The sequence below is a fragment of the Carassius gibelio genome, chromosome A16 (genome assembly GCF_023724105.1).
Source record: "Carassius gibelio isolate Cgi1373 ecotype wild population from Czech Republic chromosome A16, carGib1.2-hapl.c, whole genome shotgun sequence".
Lineage (NCBI taxonomy): Eukaryota > Metazoa > Chordata > Actinopteri > Cypriniformes > Cyprinidae > Carassius > Carassius gibelio.
In genome coordinates, this window is record NC_068386.1 from 20,225,165 (window position 1) to 20,247,023 (window position 21,859).

Consider the following 21,859-nt stretch of genomic DNA (forward strand, 5'->3'; position numbering starts at 1 on the left):
CGTCTTGCCTTATTTACTTATTTTATAGAGAGTTTTTAACCCCAGTGATGTGGAAAACAGCATGAGGGAATGGGATTTGCTTTGGCTATGTGGATGATGCATTTTTTCCTCTAGTGTGCTATACATATACATAACTTGACTTTCCTGTTGGCCTCTTCTCCTGTACGCTAAAGCCATCACTGTAACGACTGACTGGTATATAAATCTTTGACAAAGTACACATGCTTCTTTTCCTGCCTGTGCATTGGCGTCCATTACCTCACACACCATCTTCTACATTGGACCCAACTTTTTCAACTCCTCCCCACCCCCGCCACCTTCTCTCTTTCGGATGAGGGCCTCTTGTTGTGCCTGTGGCATCCACTAGCAAAGATAAAATTTCTCCTCTCAAAGGTAGAGAAAAAAATAGTTAATTTTTCAGAAACAATTAGAAGTGTCCCGCTGGTGAAGGTTCAGGTTACATATATAATATAGCCTATATAAATTTGACATTCCAATCCTAAGATATGGCTCTGGTCCCTTCTTCAATGTAATTTGGCTCTCATTTTATTGCATAGGAGGAGAAAATCGCAACACGAAGAATGTGCTGAAGCCTAACACTTATGATTATAGATTTTCAAATCCGTAATCATAAGTATAAGCTATAGTAACTGTGATGCATTCCTTAGAAAGTACAAAAACAATGTTGGAAAATACATAGATCCCAATGGTGAAAGTAAATGTATCGGAACAGATTCGTAATGTCTCAACCACATTTAGGTGAGCATGTGTGTTCACTTTATGGCATTAAAGAGAAGTTTTATCTAAAACATGTTTTTCTAAGTGCTGCCACATTACTGCAGTATAATAAAACACTTGAATTATTGCAGTGTATATCAATACTTCATGTATCATAAAAGAAAAGACAATGAATAAGATCATGGCCCAAGTATTATAATAATTGTTTTGTCAATATACAAGCGATTTAAACCATTATGATTATTATAAGGAGTAATAAGGAGATCTCACTCAAAGATGAGCATCAACCCAGTGAACTGCCTCTCACACTCTCCACGTCAGATGTTTACCGTACTCCGCATAAGGTGAATGCACAGAAAGCAGCTGGCCCTGAAGGAATACTTGGTCGTGTGCTACTGTGCTTAATCGCCACATAGGTCAGAGGACACCATCTCAATAGCACTTCACTCTGCCCTCACCCACCTCACCAAAACACACATGTGAAAATGCTGTTCATAGACTTCAGTTCTGCATTTAATACAGTAATCCCCTCCAAGCTGATCTCCAGGCTCAGCCAGCTTGGAATCAGCACTCCCATCTGCAACTGGATTCTAGATTTTCTGATTAACAGACCTCAGCCTGTTAAGTTAGATAACCTCTTATGCTCCATCATCATCCTGAACACCGGCGTGCCACAGGGCTGCGTACAGAGCCCTCTCCTGTACTCCCTATTCACCCATGACTGTGTTCCTGTTTATGGCTCCAACACCAAAATCAAATTTGCAGATGACACAACGATTAGCTGTAGCACCTGGCTGTGTGGTGTGCCACCAACAATCTGGAACTAAACACCCAGAAGACTAAGGAGATCAGTGTGGACTAGGAGTCATGCACACATACCCATCTACATCAACGGAGCTGTAGTGGAGCATGTGTCGAGTTTAAATTTTCTTGGAATCCACATCTCAGATGACCTCACATAATAATTAATAATAATAATTCTTTACATTTATATAGCGCTTTTCTAGACACTCAAAGCGCTTTACATAGACAGGGGGTATCTCCTCATCCACCACCAGTGTGCATCTTCCACCTGGATGATGCGACGGCAGCCATATTGCGCCAGAACGCCCACCACACACCAGCTTACTGGTGGAGAGGAGACAGAGTGATGAAGCCAATCAGTAGATATGGGGATTGTTAGGAGGCCATGATGGTCAGAGACCAATGGGCGAATTTAGCCAGGATGCCGAGGTCACACCTCTACTCTTTCCGAAAGACATCCTGGGATTTTTAATGACCACAGAGAGTAAGGACCTCGGTTTAACGTCTCATCCGAAGGACGGTGCTTGTTGACAGTATAGTGTCCCCATCACTACACTGGGGCGCTAGGACCCACACAGACCACAGGGTGAGCACCCCCTGCTGGCCTCACTAGCACCTCTTCGCACCACTAGCACATGGTCCCATAACACCTCCACCCTGGTCAAAAAGGCACAGCAGCGCCTTTACTTCTTACGGAGACTTAAAGTTCACCTGAGTCCCAGGATCCTTGTGAAATTCTACCACTGTACCATTGAGAGCATACTCACAAACTGCATCTCAGTATGGTACAGCAATTGCTCCGCATCTGACCGCAAAGCACTCCAGCGGGTGGTGAAAACTGCTCAACGGATCACCGGCACCCAGTTAACTTCCATTGAGAACATATCTCATAAGCGCTGTCATCAAGGATGCCTCTCATCCTAACCATGGACTCTTCACCCTCCTTCCATCCGGCAGGCGTTACAGGAGCCTACTCTCTCGCACTAGTAGGCTCAGGAAGAGCTTCTTCCCAGTTCTTGACTCGTGAATGAGTCATTATCTGGCTCGGCTCGGTGTTCATCTTCAGTTCTCTCTTCACAGCAGTTCAGTCAGTGTACTGTTTGAGTAAATGAATTACTCCGGGATATTGGTTTGTTTGAACTCAGAGGGAGTGTCAGCCACATAAAAAAAAAAAAGTTAACAGCTTAGGTCATTTGTGGATTAATGCGTATTGGAGACGCAAACTTTTTAAAACGATTCAGTTCAATTTGGTGTACTGGTTCAAAAAGATACGGTTACATTGAATGATTCGTTCACGAACCGGATGTCACAAACTGCTTTTTTTTTTTTACTCTCTCACAACAGACACGGAAGAGAAGATAATGATGAATAAAGTCATAGTTTTTGTTATTTTTGTACCAAAATGTATTTTCGATGCTTCAAAAAATTCTAACTGACCCTCTGATGTCACATGGACTACTTTGATGATGTTTTTCTTACCTTTCTTGACATGGACAGTAGACCGTACACACAGTTTCAATGGAGGGACTGAGAGCTCTAAGGCTAAATCTAAAACATCTTAAACTGTGTTCCAAAGATAAACGGAGGTCTTTCGGGTTTGAAACGACATGAAGGTGAGTTATTAATAACGTAATTTTGGTTTTTCGATTAACTAACCCTTTAAACTGCCCTCTACTTCCTATTTTGTTTTTTTTCTGGGAAGTCACACATCCCCTTTGAGGTTATTGCTCTTCCTAAAACACATATGGACAACATTTTTCTCCCTCTCTTCACACACAGAACCACATGGCCCTACACCCTCCCAGGTGTGGGAGGTGTCTGCCCATTTAAATGTCCTTATTGGCTGCTCTAACAAAAACTTAATCAGCTGGGCCCCTGGCACATTGGATTCTAGAGTACACACGTGTGTATGTGCGAGTGTTTTAGTGAAGCATGAATGAGTTTGCACAGACATGCCATGCAGGTGGCTGAGGTTTGGTCTGGTTTCATTGAACGAATATATGCATTTCCTTTGCACCTTTAAGTGCCCGTCTAAGAGAGGCTGGTACAACACTATGTGACAATAGCATTGACTGGGTCAACAGTAACCTCACATATGAGCTTAATAATAAATGGAAGCTCCAGACCAGGAATAGATGTCGAGCTAAAATGGCATTGCAATGGGACTATATAAGGTGAGTATATCATCCTTGCATGACATCACTTGTATAGGTTTTAAGAGTGAAAGCTTTAAACTACAAATATCTTATCTAACCAGTGGGTCTTAGTCACTGTTCCACAAATGTGTGAGGGAAATGCTAAAACGAATGCTAAAACAAATTATGATTCACCAATAACTTCCGTACTAAAATTTATCCAAAATGTATCATTTATCCTCTTGCTTTTATTATGACAGGACAGTTTAGGTACATAATTATTCTCACACATTCTCAGATGGACTAGCTTTCAAGCTGCTAAGCTTTGATTAAATGAACTATTATTAAAACATCACCAAACAGTTCTAGTCCAATTAGAAACAGGCAGCTTTGAATGGCCAAAGACCACCCAAGAAGCCATATGACTGACAGGTAAAGCAACCAACCATGCTTCATTTTGTGCTGCGTCATGTTTAGGGGCATGGGAATGTCCCCACAATAACGGACCCGTCTGTAAATCTCTTGGACTTATTTTAAAGATTCTATACCACTAACTTTAAACGTCATCCTGATAAGCGATCATTGTCACAGCTGTAAACATGATGGCTGCCTTGCCATGAGGGCGTTTGCGACACTGCATTATTGTTTCCAGGTGGAAGATTAAAGAATGCAACACGCATCTCCCGGAAATCCTATATATTTCAGCCAATCCGATAATGACTTCGAAACTCATGAAGCGTTTCGAATTTTGGATGCAATATGCATCAGACAGTCAGCCAACGTCTGAGACTGAGACTACTAGACCCAACATTATCCCAAAACATGGTTTGCGTACCATAACAGCTTCTTTGAAAAGCTGCCAGAGGTTTCTTATATAAAATTATGAAAGCACTTCCATGTGGCATCGCTGTATGTATGCTATAGAAAAGAAGAGAAGAAACTCCATCTGGATTGCCGCTAAAACCATCAAAGCACAACCACAAATCTAGGCAGGTCTACGTTCAACATACTTGTCAGAGGTGAAGGCTGAACAGTTCTAATGATGAAATCATATTTGGAAAGTGATTTAATTGCTTACATTAGAATGCACCACTGTCCACTACCACACAAGGATGGTATTTCCAGCATCTCCATGAATGAAGCAAATTCAGCGAGCTTTCTTACAGTTTAATATCAGCTCAAGTTTATAAAATTAATCTATGTTTGAAGCTTGAAATAAAGCAAGTCTAGAAAGAAAAGTGGGATGTCTGGTAACATTTGCTGTGGAGTGTTTTGACTAGAGGAATTAATAAAAAGTTTCCACTGTGGGTCCTACTGAGTGCACTCCCTTTCTCCCTCCTGCCTGGCTATATCTGTCTTTCTTACTCTAACAGCATTAAAAGTTCAGACATACATTGCGCTTTCACTGCATCCTGCTTTACAGCTCCAGGCAGAGCCTCTGGCCAGATGCTTTTAAGAAAGGCTTGGGGAAGTATATGGGATGGAATATAGCAAGTAGGACTGCAACTAACAATTATTTTGGTAAACAATTAATTAGCCAACTATTTTTTTGAATCATCAGATATAAAAAAAAAAGAGCCTCATTTTTATTTGTATTTTTTTTAATTGACAAAAACACACTATTCCGCATTCTGCCCAATGTCCTTCAAACAAATGCGTCAGCTGAATGCTATGAAAACCTATATTGCTTAATTCATTAAACCACCTGCCATAATAAAGAGAAAACAAATACTTTAGCATTTTTATTCTTTTAAAGTTTTTTTTTGACAGATTACCATTGTCATTAATTGGGCAAAATGAGGTATTTTTGACTAATTGGGCCCCTGGGAAGGGGGAAAAAAATACTATAAAGCGCTTGACTAGGCTATTTTTTCCACCTTTCCTTAATAGACAACAGCAAAAGATTGTAGCATTGGAAATGGCCTAGTACTGTTTCTAAAGAGTTTACACAAATTGGTGGACTAACCGATATAGAAAGTTAAAACATGATTTTGGTATTCACCAATACTGTTAGTTTAGAGCAGCAGTGGCGCAAACCTTACATAAATATTGTTTTAATAAATTTGTTAAGTACTGTATATTGAATATAGTTTAAATCTCTACATTAAAAAATGTAAACGATAAATGAATAAAATCACAAACTCTGTGGTGGCCAATGGGTAAGAGTAATGTTCTGCTGGAACACATTCACTTTGATCACAGTCACATTTCAGTTTCATTTTCTTATCCTGTAAAAGGTGGTTATGAAGCGTCTGATATTTACTACAATTACATGCTGTTAACCCTTTACAGTTCCTACTCTTATAAAATATATGCACTGCATGTTGACTTGAATCTTAATTTAACGTTCAACAACAGGTATTTCAGCACAATGAATGTTTTTGCACCGAGTATTAACTGTCTCCCTCTGTTTGGCGCGCCACCGCTCATTCAGTAAAGATTTAATTTGAACACAATGTCGGGGCACCCCTTTATGCAAAAAATGTTAATGCCCACATGAATGCGTGACATTTACAGATAAGTATATGAACGTAAACTGAAGGTTTTTGCACTGAGGACACATATGCATCTGTCAAAGGGCCTGACACGAATGCATTAGCTTAAAGGTTAAAATAAAGAATTCTCATGTTTTGGGCAGCTTGGATCATGTTCTTCTCCCACAGCATCTCATTCGGTTTCCTCTACTATTTTTAGATGCATTTTGTCCATAGAAATGCGTAATTCAGTGCTATAATTTGATGTAATGGGCTGAAGTTGGACGTGCACTGTGGGCAGACCCGACTGATCAGCATTGTGAATGGTTGTCAATGATTTTTATTATATCGATAATACATTTTATTGATTAGTTGTTGCAGCCCTAATAGCAAGTCATGTTAAAATCATATTTAAAGCTCTTACTGTTAAAGATGCTCTTCATAAAACTCTACAGAGTAGAAATGTGACATGTCTTTTTTTGAGCCCATATGGGGAAATATTTAGAGGTCTTAAAGATGGCTAGACAATGTATCAGCAAGGGATCTGCTGCATAATGTGCTGACAAGTTCACATTCCTCTCAGACGTCACCTCAAACGGAGGAAAACCCTCTCGGCAAACTCCTCTTAACCCCTGAAAGACCCCCCCCCCCCCCCCCCCCATATGCCTTGTGTCTTGGTTCCTGAGAGTTCAGTTTGTTTTAAGCGTGGACCACAAGATTCCATATCAAAGCACTGAGAGGAACGCACGTGAAAATAGTTAAAAACAAACAGTCCCAGGGTAATGGAGTTCCTGAGATTGGGCTGTAAAACACATGCCAAACAGCTCTTCTGGCCCACGTTCATGAAGACCCCCTACTAAATCCAGATACAAGCCATGAAAACGTTTGCAAGACACCAAAAGACTCGTTTCAGGAGAGGAGCAGCAAGACAACTGTCAGTGATAAAATGGTTTTAACTTAACACAGCATTAGATCAGCATAACAGAACTTTGATGTGTTGCTTATGAGCAAGTAGACTTTGGTCATATTTACAGCTGAGGGAGTTGTAATTTGTGTAAAACCTGATAATTTGGTCATTTTTCCATTCCTCGTCATAACTGTAAGAATTTGTATTTCATATGACGAAATTTCACCACGACTGATGCATTAATATTGCATTCCAAAGAGCTCCATTATCAGCACCACAGTGGAAAATGAAACCGTATCGGTGCTGACTGGCTTGGATCGGCATGGAATGGAATGGTTAAGCAAAGAGAACCATTCGGCCCGATAGTGGAAAAACTGCTTAAGTGAACATCATGAACGTTATGATTCAGTTCATCTGGAAGAGAAGACAAAAAGACCTCAGCTGTGTGGAAGCACTTTATTAAATTGAGTGAGGACAAGACAAAAGCAGTGTGCCAGATATGCGAATTGAAACTGGTCTATCACAACAACACATCAAGCACACAGAACATTGAGTTCTGTAAGTAGTACGCCTATAGTATATTGCTGGTGTAAAAAAAAAAAAAGCTGTTTTTATCCTCCATGTTAATCAGTCATTTTACACATGATAAAAACGTGCACTTAATTTGCTTTGAAAATACTTGCAAATACGGTAGACAATTACTATTATTTTTTTTAAGTCCTGTAGCCCAGCCTAATAATAATGATTTGTCAATATTAAAAGTATTGCTCTTAACAGACCTGTGTGGTTTATATCACTAGTGCAGTGTTCGTTCTCGGAGCTTATAAGTCCTGCCCACGTGAGGTGTGCCGCTTCTGGCTTGCACTTTTCTGTACTAGGGCTGTGCGATTAATCGAAATAAAATCGCGATTTGAGTGTGCACGATTTCTAAATCGCTTTATAGCACGATTTTCTGCGGCCCCGACCTCCCATGTTAATGGAACAGAATGTTCACACTGCACGCGGTAAAAAGATGAGAACAGAAAAGTTTATAAATAGAAAGGTGCGAAAAGATTTCATATCTTGCGCGTGAGCACAGAGAGAGTTGTCAGTGCACAGGACACAGGTTGAGCGAGAGGAGACACATTGTAAGACAGCATATATCTGAGCCTTATACGGTCTATGATCTGAGCAGGCGGATCTGGTTTTGTTAACGGAGCAAAGAAATTTTAGTGATGCACGGGTTGATCCAAAACGAGTGGGTGCCTGCGGTCGCCCGCCGTTACGAGTCATCCAAAAATATTTTTACTGATATTTGGGTCGCAGTTGGTCGGGTCCTTTTAAATGAAAATGCCAATTAAACCTTTGTCATTTCTATAGTACTAGACACATTTTTTAAATACATAGGCCAACACTATTTAATAAATAAGAAGCAAATATATAGCCTAGGAGACAACGTAATAAGGCACCGGCACGATCAGTTGCATTGCATGTGAACTGGAGGGTGCCGAAACTCAGCGTGTGCCTCACAGATTTGAGAAATATAGGCTATATAATCACAGAAGGCTTGAAATGTCTTCTTTTGAAAAAAAAAATATTCAAACCAAAATAAATGGGCTACTCTCGGATGATGTAATCCCTATGAAATGTGCATTTCTCTCTGGCGTTCATGGCGAGTCTGCATTGTCAACTTCATCTTTGCAGCAACACAGAAAAACCAGTTTATTACTAAACAATAAAATGACTCCTTGCATATACAGTAAGTTATGAACCAGCAGGCCATTCTGGGTTGAGCAAGACCCTACGGGATATTCAGAAATGTGCTCTCCACTCACAAGCTCTGGTCGGAACAAACTCGAGCATCAATGTCTGCTGACCTTGCAGAAATATACAAATAGACATAGCCAGACTATACTATTTTAGTACAAATTATGAGCTTACTGATGATTTTTTTAATAATTCATGACAAAATTATAAAATATTAAGTTTTTTTTTTTTTGCCTAGTTAGTTTTGCCTATTTTCTTATGGCCCAATGACGCTACGATGAGCATTTACTGCTTTTTAAAAATGGGGTCCGAGTTGCAGTTGAAAACATCGGTTGGGTGCGGGTTATTAATACATTGACCCAAGCATCACTGGTGCGAGTGGATAGATTCGCGCTTGCACATTATTTTAATGTGCTTTTGCGTTCCAATAATGTGCTTTTGTTGCTGCTTCTGAACCGCGTACACAACTTACTGTATACACACTGCAGACTGAGTACGTGTGAACCTTAGGCAATAAATATATTGGGCAAAACAGAACACCTGAGGCACCGCTACAGTGAGCTTTATGACCAATGCATGGCAAAAAATAGAAAAAAAGAAAAGAAAAAAAAGCCTTTTTTTTCCATATGTCTAGACATTTTGTTTGACATCTTAGTGATTATTTTGACTTACGTCTGTTCTAGAGACATTTGATAAAGCTCTCATTGGTTTTCTTTTGGAAATATGTTTGAAACATGAATTTATTTGAAATATGAAATAAATTTATACTGAATGCACTTATGACTGTAAAGCATGTATGTGTGTGTATGTGTGTGCAGCCCACACAATTCTGACTTTTGATTTCAATATTTTCTATCATGGTTCAGCTCTCAGCATGGGCCAGAGGAAAGGATGATCACATAATATTTAAACATGAATGATGTCCAGCCAATCAATTTCATTTTTGACTCCAGAAAGGAATTTGCATTCATGTCACAAAAATGATGGATAGTTCACAAGAGTGAGCAGTGTAGGGGTTGGTCTCTATGGTACTTTATTGACCCAACTAATCCCACACAGAATTCATTCTATCCATTTGGGATGACCCTTAACCCACAGCCTTAAGCAAAAGAAGACAAGTTTTTTAGATATTATGATTCCCCATGCTTTACTACTACCCAGGAACAGGCAGAAATGTGGCACATATGACACAAACTAAGCACTATTCTTAATATCCAATGATTTAAAGTTAGTTTCTATGTCATGTCAAACTAAATATCTGGGACAAATATTTGCACACAACTGACATCCATAGATTTGTACAGGAAGATGCCAGTTGACCACTCCAGACACATCGACACGTTCGCCATCTTGGAATGGTCAATGTTACAAAAAAAAAAGAAGAAGAAAAAAAAAAAACACACAATGAGATACCACAACATTGCACATTAGTGTTGGGCAATATTCTCCATATTCTTATCGTCCGCCTTTGAGATATATACACAAGGAAGTGTAATATATACACAAAAAAATGACTCTTGATTTATTGGAGATTCAAAAATAAGGAGTGGGGGAATTTTTATCATTCTAGGGTGGTTGTGTTCATACACTGCCAACACACATTTATGTCCAAACACCAAGTAAAAGTGGATTTTGCATAATAGGTGCCCTTTAAAGGGTTAGTTCACCCAAAAATGAAAATTAGCCTGTGTTTTACTCACCCTCAAAGCATCCTAGGTGTATGTGACTTTTGTTAAATTTTATAAAATTATGTGTGTGAGTTATATTAAAAACTGGCCTTGCACAAAAATCTCCTCTCAGCTTTTATAAAAAATTTCCCTTTACAAATCCTCGTTTTGTGCTTCTAATTCATGAACAAGGTTTTGTTTCATCTCCGCATTTGTCACTAACTTCTGCATATGACAGATAGCAGAAGTGATGAAAAAAAAAGTGTTTATAATGTTTGAAATATGGATAGTTATCTTACAAAAATGCATGGATTCACTACAGGAGGCCCTAATTCACCCCACGGAGCTGTGGGAGGGACGTTTTATTACGGATGCACGCACTTTATTTCACATCTTCTGAACTATTGACAATCAACACCCGCTTACCCCCATCGAAACACTTGGAGGGGCCAGGACAATTTTTAATAGGGATGCACCGCCTTCGGCCCACCGATATTTATTCGCCGATTTTTCCTCAATTTACAACCAACAGCATATCGGCTACATAAGGAAAAATGCAGATATAACGAACCAATGGTTTATTCATTAACTGTGAAGGCACTGAGCTGTATAATGTCAGTTGCATAATCCTAGCCCTGCCTTAACCACTTTAATGCTAATCAAATACCGCCTTAGTAAAGGAGATCTCATATATATTTAAACTTACAAAAAATATTAAAGGATTCATATGCATTTAATACAGTGAAGTTAGTTTACATTTGTTTATTTATGTACCTGAAAACTGTTAAACCTACCTAACAAGCACTGTTTATTTAATATGTATCTTTTTTCTATTGTATTTATGTAGGCCTGCTGAATGTTAAATGGATCCAATCCATGTTCATTGCTAATTATTTGATGATGCAGCAATAAAACTGCTAATATAATTTGAGCAGGTGCTTTTGAACTTTGCTGATTTAAAACATTACCAAAATGGGATCTACTTCAATGCCAAAATATCAAATAAGAGAGGAAGTGACATATCTGTATCGGAATCAGCCAATAAGTGTTTATTAAAATATGTATTGTATCAGCCCCAAAAAGTCCTATCTGTGCATCCCTAATTTTAATACAACTCCGATTGGATTCGTTTGGAAGAAGAAAGTCACATGCAACTAGGATGCTTTGAGGGGGGGGATAAAATGCAGGCTAAATCTCATTTGAACAAACCATTTAAACAAGACGGGACAGAAAACTACATTCACTCACATGCTGTGTTATGTGTGTACAGTGCACATTCATTTAGAGAGACGTCTTTTGTCATTCACAGTCAATTATGTCTTAAGTGAAACAAAAAAGAAAAGATGTCGAAATATATATATATATAATATCTGGTCATTAGGCTTAAAGTGTAAATGCAGCCTAATAGACCAATCCTTTACGTGACAAAAGGACTCGATGGTGCAAACTGTGGACAGTGCATGAATAATGCAAAGGCAATTACTTTCAAACAAAGAGATGGACACCATTAGTCCTTCCATTAATTAAAGAGGAGAATTATAGGTTAGGTTTGCTTATGAGCACAAAATGTTTAACATCTGCAGGTTCACAAAAAAAAAAAAAAAAAAAAAAAAAACATTCTATTTCATTGTTTAAGTGGGTTTGAGCAAAACAAAAAAAATGTCATGATGACTGGGATGTGTTAAAATGTAAACTCAGTTGCTTCAGGAGCAGAATTGAGTTGGATGTTAATACTGTTTGTCCTTTCACCTGAAGGATTTCTTTGCCTCGAACACATGCACAGAGAAACAGGAAAGTAAAAAGCATCTAACGGCCAGATCGTTTCACTCCAACCAGACCAACCAGACAGACAGAGGTGTAGACAATGATTGAGAATCCCACCGGTCTCCCAGGTGGCTTCTAGGAACTGATGTCATAGCATTCCATAGACACAACCTCCAAGCAAGAGACCCCCCCCCCCCCTCCTATTGAGGTATGAAATGGTAAATATCCTCTGAATATACAAAAATCTATATGGCCTCTGAGATCACTTTATTTAATGGAGATCATGTTATGCTCAGCAGTCTACAAATAAACATGACAATGAATTATGTCATCTTAGTCACCAGTTAGGCATTAAACCACTAGGGGTGTGCCGGTTTCAGAATTGGTGATGACGGTTATGACGTGAGTCAAATGTGACGGTTCATAACATAACCGTCGGGGGGGGGGGGGGGGGGGGGGTCCAAGTCAATTGGTTGTTCTTGGAGATAGCGGGTTAACTCCGTGTCAGCGCGCTCTCTGATCGGTAAAGGGGCAGAGATTTCAGACCTCCGTTTATTAAGGAGATCTGTCACAAAACTCATCATTCGAGCCAACGTTTTTTGAGCAAATTTCAAAGCCGCACCCGCCCGCCATCCGCTGATTGTTTTGGGGTCTATGGCGAAGCAATGCTTTGCTGATGCGAGCCGCAAAAAAAAAAGCCATTGCCATTTGCCCATTAGCTCCGCCCACTACCGGAGAAACTGGTATGTCTTCTGCTTGTTCGAAAATGAATATGAATATTTCTAAATTTAATCCATTATTTTGACAGGAGAAGACAACAAAGAATAGTTTACATATAGCGTGTTGTTTAAGCGTGGTAAGACTCTCGCTCTCTCTCTCTCTTTGCATGTGTGAGAAACAGCGCTATCAGTAAAGTGACGGTGAGTCATGCGCCTTCACAAAGAGTTAACAGAGCATCAAATACAGGTGCGCTGTGTCCATTGAGATGAGCTGAAAAGTTCAGATCGCTTGAAGGAGAGAGAACTCTGAAGCTCAGATGCTGAAATTAATGCAAGCGTCATGCGCTTCAGTCTATGTAGTAAACAAACCTGCACGTCTCTGCCATTCATTAATTCACACAGAGACGCGCAGAACACGGATTTATATTTTAAACAACTTTTGCGGCTTAACATTTACAGATACTGGTCCATATGGAGATTTGATTTGATTATTTTATGCTAACTTTGGCAAATTCCATGACTGTCCATATTAAAATGCAAGTTTCATTTTCATGACTGGATTTCGAGATTCCGTCCTTGTTTTTTGCTTCATGGAAATCATAGAGCAAATTTCAAAGCCGCACCCGCCCGCCATCCGCTGCTTGTTTTGCGGTCTATGGCGATGCAATGCTTTGCTGATGCGAGCCGCAAAAAAAAAGCCATGGTCTGTTCTAGAAAGGATGCAGCAAAGATATTTAATGCTAAAGTATGAGGCATAGGCCTACGCTGAGTTTCATTTACGATGAGATGTGCTCTAGGTCACAGTGCAGTGCAAGCGGCGCGCTGGTGCTTCCATGTCACGGTTATCATTGTCTGCTTTACTTGCTTTTTATTTATTAAAATACATGCAATTGGTTGATGAAACATTTATTAAAATTAAGATAAAATTTGTACAAAACGAAATTCGTTTTTAAGAAAGGTTTTCTACAAAGCAAAATTTTATGAAGTGGTAAATATCATGTCTGACGATTTACAAAACTTCATTAAGTGGTAAAAACCATGTCTCCCGATATATTGCGCATCTGATGATCTTATCTAAAAAATGAAAATAATTTTTGATAAAAAATGTTTGTAAAAAATATTTTAATGACACGGTTTTGGCGGTTATAGAGTTCTAATGACGGTGTTCAACTATAACCGTCGGTCTCACGGTTATATACTAACCGTCACAGCCCTATAAACCACAGGTTAATTTGTTCATAATGTCAGTGGAACATGTATAGGTTATGCTTTTATCATACTGATGAGCCAATTTTCATATGGATATTGTTTTTCTCTACATTAACATGATGTGAGACAATATAAACACGATAAACAGGCAGACTCGAGTGTATGTACTGTACTGTAATTGCCACGCTCTGCATTATTTGTTTTCTGTTTGCTCTGCTTAAGATTGAATGCTTTTGTTTTAGGGTAACCGTACCTATTAAGCTCACCAAACTCTACATTAAGACATTTTCAGAGCACAAGATATTAGTTTCAGTAGAAAATGTTATGTTAGAATAAAAGATAAATCTCTCACACAAAAATATTAAATATATTGTAAATGACAAAAGCATTTCAATTAAGATATACATCATTAAATGCAAAAAGTCTGGCTGTGCTTAATGCGTACATGTCTGCACCCTTTAAGCACCCATTCCCATTAAGATCACATCGTGTTTTATTACAAATTCTTAAAACCTAAAAACCTTTTTAAAGAAAATATTTTTTTTTTTTACATATACAAAGTCAATCACTAAAAAAGGCATCAATTTGATCAGTTATATATTCATAATGAAGTGTCATTTAATCATATTTCAAAGTCTATACTAGTCCACGTTCAGCTAAGTAAAACATTCAAAAATCAAATAGACAAACCAATAAAACATTTCATTCATGGGGATGAACAGAATTTAGACTCCTTATGAAGCACCTTATTAAATGGATTTCAACTTCTCTACAGTCTCTTCAGGATGGAAACTATTTTCCCCCCAATTTTCCACAGATTTACAGTCTGGACAGGTTAAAAGTAGTTGCCAAAGGTCAGAGCCAGTCTGCAGATCTGAGTTAACAGAATCTATATAAAATCAATTTACTTAAAAGTTGAAACCATCAGTTAATATTTAAAGTAAGTTTATGAAGTATTTACATATAAGTTCAATGTGGAAGAGCTTAAAGAGAGCACACTGAGCACACATGAAATCTTAAAAATAAAACATAAAAAACAAAAAAAACAGACCTTAAAAATCTTTCAATTTATGAAATCATGGATGTAAAAGTACTAGCCAGTAATGCCTGAGAAGTATATATTAGTGTAGCACACAAGCTAACTGTGTTCTGTGCAAAAGTATAAATGTGAATCTCCTAATTTTACAATAAGTAGTTGTCAATAAGTGATCGCCTGAATGCAGAGTAAGTCGCTATGGATAAAAGCATCTGCTAAATGCATACATTTAATTTAAGTACTGAAACTTAGGCCAAAATAATGGTTAAATATTAAATATATCATAATTTATTAATATTAAGGGATGCTTCGACCCGATATTTGGGATCGGTATCGGCTCCGATACTGGCATTTTCTGGGGATCGGGTATCGGTCCGATCCAAATCCGATATTGTGTTATTGCTGAGCCCCACGAAAGGCACAAAAACATTATAAAGCACCAAAACATTTTCGTGCACATATTTCAAGTGTTAAAGCGGTTACATAGTTCATTGATTAATACTGAAGTCATTATATTCAAGTTTACATAAACTCTTCTTTCTGCTGCTGCGGCTGTCTGTCATCCTTCATTCAGCAATCAAACTGCGTGGTTGTGTTCGGTTACTACAGTAAAAATGGTGAAACTCTCTTCAAGAGCACACACAAAAAAAAAAAAAAAAAGAGGCTCAAACTAACGCACAGATTTAATACACTACGCATAAATATCTCTTCCCTTTGTAGTAGTGATGTCCGGTTTGCGAACGAATGGTTCAATTTAACTGGTTCTTCTTAGTAAACTGGTTGAACATGTTCACCAAATAGGACAGAATTGTTTGAAATGATACACGTCTCCAGAAATCATTGATCCACAAATTACTCAAGTAATTTTTTTTTTTTTTACGTGGCTGACACTCAAAATTAACCAATATCCTGGAGTAATTCATTGACTGAACTGGTATGAAGACAGAACTGAAGATGACCTCAAGCAGAACAGCTTGTGTGTTGTAATAACTATGTGGACATCATTCTGTGCACAGGATGTGCATAAGCGCTCTGACACTTTTAGTATTATAATATTTTCAGCGCAATCAAAGATTATTAATAGTCTTTCTTGTTCTGTCCTATCTATCACATGCTGCTGCCTTTATTACGATGCTATACATTTAAAATAAATTTATTTCATATTTCTATATAAATGTATATACTTGTTTTTATATTAAAGCATTTTACAACAATACAAAAGAGCAATGTGTAAATTTTACCAGATTTTAGACTTATTCACTTTTATTTGTAATTAAAATATTTCACTAAATTTTATAAAATTATTGCGCACCCGTGATTTTTCTAGAATCTAAAGTATATTTTGCTGTTGAATTTTCCACTAACGTAGTTTTATAATAGTGTTTTTGTCATAGATTATGATTATATATTTTTTCATTTGTTATTTTCCATTAAAATGAAGTTGTTTATATGTAGTAGATTGTGTTTAATACACAAAAGAGTGATCAGGTCAACACAGAAGAACACTTTTAATATTTAGTATCTTCTACTAGGTGTAATTTGTACTACTATCTGTTCAAAATAAAATGTAACAGAGCATAGTAGATTTTTTTTTCTGTTGTACAGAAGTGTATATCGAACCTTGACATCTGTGTAGAATTTCGTGCCCTACAACTTTCATTTCATATATATATATATATATATATAAATAATATTTTTTTTTTTTTTTTTTTTTTACAACATTGGTGTATAATGCCTAATCATAAGCTTGTTCAGAAATGGTAACTTCAGATGTTTCTCAGTAAATTATCGTTGACAGCAGTAGTATTCCACTGGCTAAACAATCAGGCTTGTCTGTGCCTACATGAAACTCAGTGCAAAGACCACAGGTACAAACACAATAAGAATTTATATACTATAGGCCTGTGATGTTCATGCAACACTGGGCAACAACATTGCTCAAAATGAGAACACCATGCCCCAGATAAAGACCTGGAGGGGAAAAAAAAACTTCTGAAGCAGCAGTGAAAGCTCTCACATCAATCTAGAAAACATATGGATGGCTGAAGCCATTCTACACACAGCTGCCCTGCATATTGCACTGGAATCCATAACACTGGTTAGAAAAAAAAAAAAAAATAGAATGTGCTGATTTCTAGAAAGCATCATGACAGGGTGATCAAAGTCTGACAGACTAACTTCCAACAGGAAAAGAACAGGAAAAATGCCTGTTATTTAAAACCCTCAAACAGATGCACAGTCAGGAATTCTTTGAAATGACACAAGCCGTTATCAAAAAGAGATAATTTGAAGTAACATCAATAGAGATGATCAGTGTTTGCAGCTATATTCACAATTGTGTACTTCAGTACTCGTGGTTTTTTAAACCTTACACATAAATCTGAGACCATTTAGAGGAGAAAAATAATATAGTAGCATAATTATAAAAACGATTAAAAAAAATAAACTAATAATTTAAAATACATAACATGTTAAATACATAACTGTTTTTCTCATATAACTAATTACTACAGACTAAAAGCAGAAATTATAATATTTAAAAAATACAATTAAATTTTAAGTCCATAATGTAATTTATTATCTGTGGTAAACAACAACAATGGTAGATCTCTATAATAATTTATAGCATTAATTCTTAACAATAAGCACCACAAAACAGACTCATACTCACAATAGAAATTGAAGACAAATCTGTGCAGTGACATCTTTTTTGTAGGTCTGACAGTAAATGATGGTAGCACTTAGCAGATGGTGCAATCCATAGTAATGTACAGTATACTTATTATAGTTGCAGTCAAAGTGTGGATACAATAGTAACGGTTTTGATATGAGCTTTGAACCTTGAGCCCTTCAGCAGCCATCTCAAATCTTTAAACCACTACACAAAATAATTCTAAAATGCACCAAACAAAAAAATAATCCTTGGTAAACGAAACTCACCTCATCATCATGGTGCTGGCAGAAGTCCATCCTCTCCTGGAAAACATTCAGCATGGAGAAGCTGTTGTGGAAGGACTGGGAGATGTTGATGGGGGTGTTGGAGTTGTTGGTGCGGTTGGCCAGGTGTAAGCTCTCCAGAAGCCCCTCGATGAAGTGGTCTTTGGTGAGTCGGACCCTCTGGTGAGCCCTGACGCAGTTATCACACAGATACTCCTGGCAGTCCAGGCAGTGGGAAGCAGCGGGGTTGCCCTCATCACAAGAGCTGCACTGAGGGTCTGACAGATGCTGGGGTCTCAGAAGACCGCCGTGATGGACCACCGATGAAGACCGACCGTTCTTGCCCTGTTCCTCAGCAGAGACCACCACATCCAGCAGGTCACTGAAGAGAAAGTTGGAGGAAGGCAACGCGTCCACGCCGGATTCCGACAGAGACACTTTTTGGTCGCATGTGGGGCATCTGAGCTTCAGCGGATCACCTGGGCTCCTGTGGCCCTCTAGGCATTGCCTGCAGAAGGCGTGGAGACAGGGCAGGACGTGCAGTCTCCTGGTGGATGAGGTAGATGAGGAGCTGGAGGTCTGGGAGGACGAGGAGGAGGTAGATGAATTGGAGGAGATCGGAGCAGAGAAGCCGCACAGCTCCTTGCACAGCGGACATGTTTGCAGGTCGGAGTCTGGGAAAGACGCCATTTGCGCAGAGGACCACAAAATAACTTCACACATAAAGACGCGTTAAGATACACAAAAGCTTCCGAAATGATACCCTGTCCAACTCAAGCAAGCAATACAGATCATAGACTTGGCATGCTGTGCTGGATGCTATTCAATTGATACTTGATATATACAGTCCCGTTTAATGACTTTCGACTGAATTGGGCTTTCAGCTTTGGTTATTATCGATAGAAATTCGCAGGACAAACTCTATACGCAACTTCTCGAGTGCACATTAGTAAACCAAGTGTCATTTTGAGGCCTTATAATCCCTCGGTATGGGGCATTAACATTGTTGCGAAACATGAAATCCGCTGCAAGGTCCCTGCTCCGATCCTCCCCCACCGCCGCATGACGAGAGGGGCCAAACGCGCTCGATACAGTGTCAGTTTTTACCTTCCCAAACGCAAATGTGTCCGTTTTCCATGAACGCGCTTTAGTCTACCATCTGCGCGTCATTATTCTCAAAACGCGCTTGCGCGAGCCGCAATTAAATAATTCAAAGTATGTCCCATGTAGCTCGTTAGCACGCAGCGCCCCTCAATATTCTGTTACTGTGGTGAAGCTGAAAAGCCCCTTTAACTTCCTTCAGTCCAGTTACAGTAACACTTTGGCGAGAGGTATAAGGCAACCATTCCAACCTTTCGTTTCCACTAGATCCAGAGCTTTCAGCTGCCCATGTTCACATAACAAACGCTCTCTCCGCGCGCCTCTTCAGTCCGCACTCCTTTTCATCGGGAATGACGCTCGCGCGGACAACAATTCTGCAGCGCGTGACCATCAAACAAACGCGTCCATCCTAAGTAAACCTAGAGCACACTTCCGCCTGAAAACACTCCGAAGGGGCGTGGTTTATGTAGCGAGGGGGCGGGGTCGGGCAGGTATTGACTATTAAAGTAGTACAAATCGGCAAGGGTCAATTATTTATTTATGTATTTATTACCTGAATGTAGAATATGGTGCTCAATGAGACATTATAATGTCATATTTAGGATATATATTTCGTTTTCAAGAAACAACAGAAAGCCCAAAGCTTTATGCTTGACTGTCGAAATATCTTTATTCAATTCATGTTCATCCCATATGTCTTGCTCCTTGGCTTTAAAAAATGTTGGTTGTTTCTTACCTAAATATTTACTGACTAATTATTATGGGTCAAATTTATCTGGTTAATCTGAAGGCTTGTTTTTATTTTATTGTATTGTATTTATCCATATTTAAATGATTATTTTATTATTATAATTAATTTGTATTATTATTATTATTCGGTTTTTGTGTGTTTATTGATTGATTAGATGTGAAACAGAAATCACAATTCAATACTGGGGCTGCCATTCAATTTAAATAAAGACAAATGATTCATTCCATGATTGCCCAGCTCCTTTTTGAGGAAAATATGCTTTATACTGATTACACTAAATTATACTGAATAAAGTGTTCTTTGAAAGGAATACAAATCTGGCTTGGTGTCAATTACGGGATGATTGAGCATTATTGATGGGGCCGTGGGTGTGCATAAGACAAAAAAGCATGTTCTAGGACATACAGGTCCCTTTGTTTACCATTCGTTCTATCATTATTTCTCATGAATTCTCCCAGCCATCATCATTCGACAGCACATGCTAATTTCCCGCCACACCTGAACCTATGAAATCAATCTTAACCTTTTTGTAATCAATGCTACCCCTCCTGAGGGCCCCTCCTGTAATAGATAGCTACCACATGTAGGACTGCCTTTGTGAGCATTTATGGGCATTTAGGATGGGGTGCTGCATTGGCTCTTGTGACAAGGGAGGAAGCTTCTCAGTGGGGCTTAGGCTCCAGATGCAGGCTGCCCAATAAAGCAGTGGGATGCCAAGCTGAAAGACAGAGCTTTGGGAGGAACCCTTTGACCCCATTATTATGGCTGGGATTAGGGGCAGTAGAGACTGCCCACACTCAGCTGCAGAGCTCTGGCCATCCCAAGGACAATCCATTGATCTACATGAGGAAAAAGCCGGAACGGGGGTTGGGTGAGGGCAGAGGCTCAGCAAAACCAAGTAAAGCAAGGAAGGGTCATGTCACATGGTGGAAATGACCACAGGCAATGTGGACAAGGGTTATGTGTACGTGTGAGAGTGGATCTGTGTACGTAACGAAGCAGGCGCTGATTCTTTCTCAGACCCGGGAAGTAGCAAGTCCTTTTAACTGTCACTCATAATCAACTCATAATTAATGAGTTTATTAAACTCCTAACTTTGTGAGCAAAAGTGAATGTTCCTTTGTGGCTGAATTATTTGATTGTGACTAGTGTGATCCCAGCTATCAGGGAACGTCATAACTCTGGCTAATGTTTTGCCAAGGTTCTCTGAAAGTTCTGAACAAACATTCCCTTAAAATAGAAAGTTTGTTCAAAGTTAGCTGGTCTTTTATAATGTTCTCAAACCTTTGCACAAAAGCATTATTTATACATCATTCATGAAACATTTTTTTTTTTTTTCCCCTGGAACATTTTAGTTTAAATGTTACTACTTGATTTCGAACACTCAGAGAACATTCAAAAGTACCTTTCTCATAATGTTTGCAAGTGAATGTTAAGTTAAAGGGTAACTCCACCCCAAAATTAATATGTAATCATTAATTACTTACCTCCATATCATTCCAAACCTGTAAAAGCGTCTTGGGTACACAATTTAAGATATTTTGGATGAAAACCAAGAGGCTTGTGACTGTCCTATTGACTGCAAAGTTAAACTATTAAACATTTTGGAGCAGGCAGCAGATGCTCTTCTGTTTCGGCCACACCTCACAGATGCAGTTTTAGTTCAAATCAAAGCATAAATGCATGTAGAAAACGTATTCTTGTGTCGCGGCTAACACAGAAGAGCATACACAGCTTGCGTTCTCTCCAAAATGGCATTATGGTGATGCGGAGAGACACAGAGGAGACAAATTGTTGAATAAAGTTGTTATTTTTGTTTTATTTGCATACAAAAAGTATTGTCGTCACTTTATAATGTTACGGTTGAACCA

At 38.6% G+C, this 21,859-nt stretch overlaps 1 protein-coding gene across 1 annotated transcript in view; it reads right to left on the reverse strand.

Annotated features, from left to right (window-relative positions):
• LOC128030863 (E3 ubiquitin-protein ligase TRIM71) overlaps nucleotides 1-19,667 on the reverse strand; it is a 47,682-nt gene extending 28,015 nt beyond the window's left edge. Inside the window, exon 1 of the mRNA XM_052618923.1 lies at nucleotides 18,140-19,667. Coding sequence (XP_052474883.1) covers nucleotides 18,140-18,859 — 720 coding nt within the window. The 5' untranslated portion in view covers nucleotides 18,860-19,667. The remainder of the gene's footprint in view (nucleotides 1-18,139) is intronic.
• Nucleotides 19,668-21,859: the final 2,192 nt, after the last annotated feature.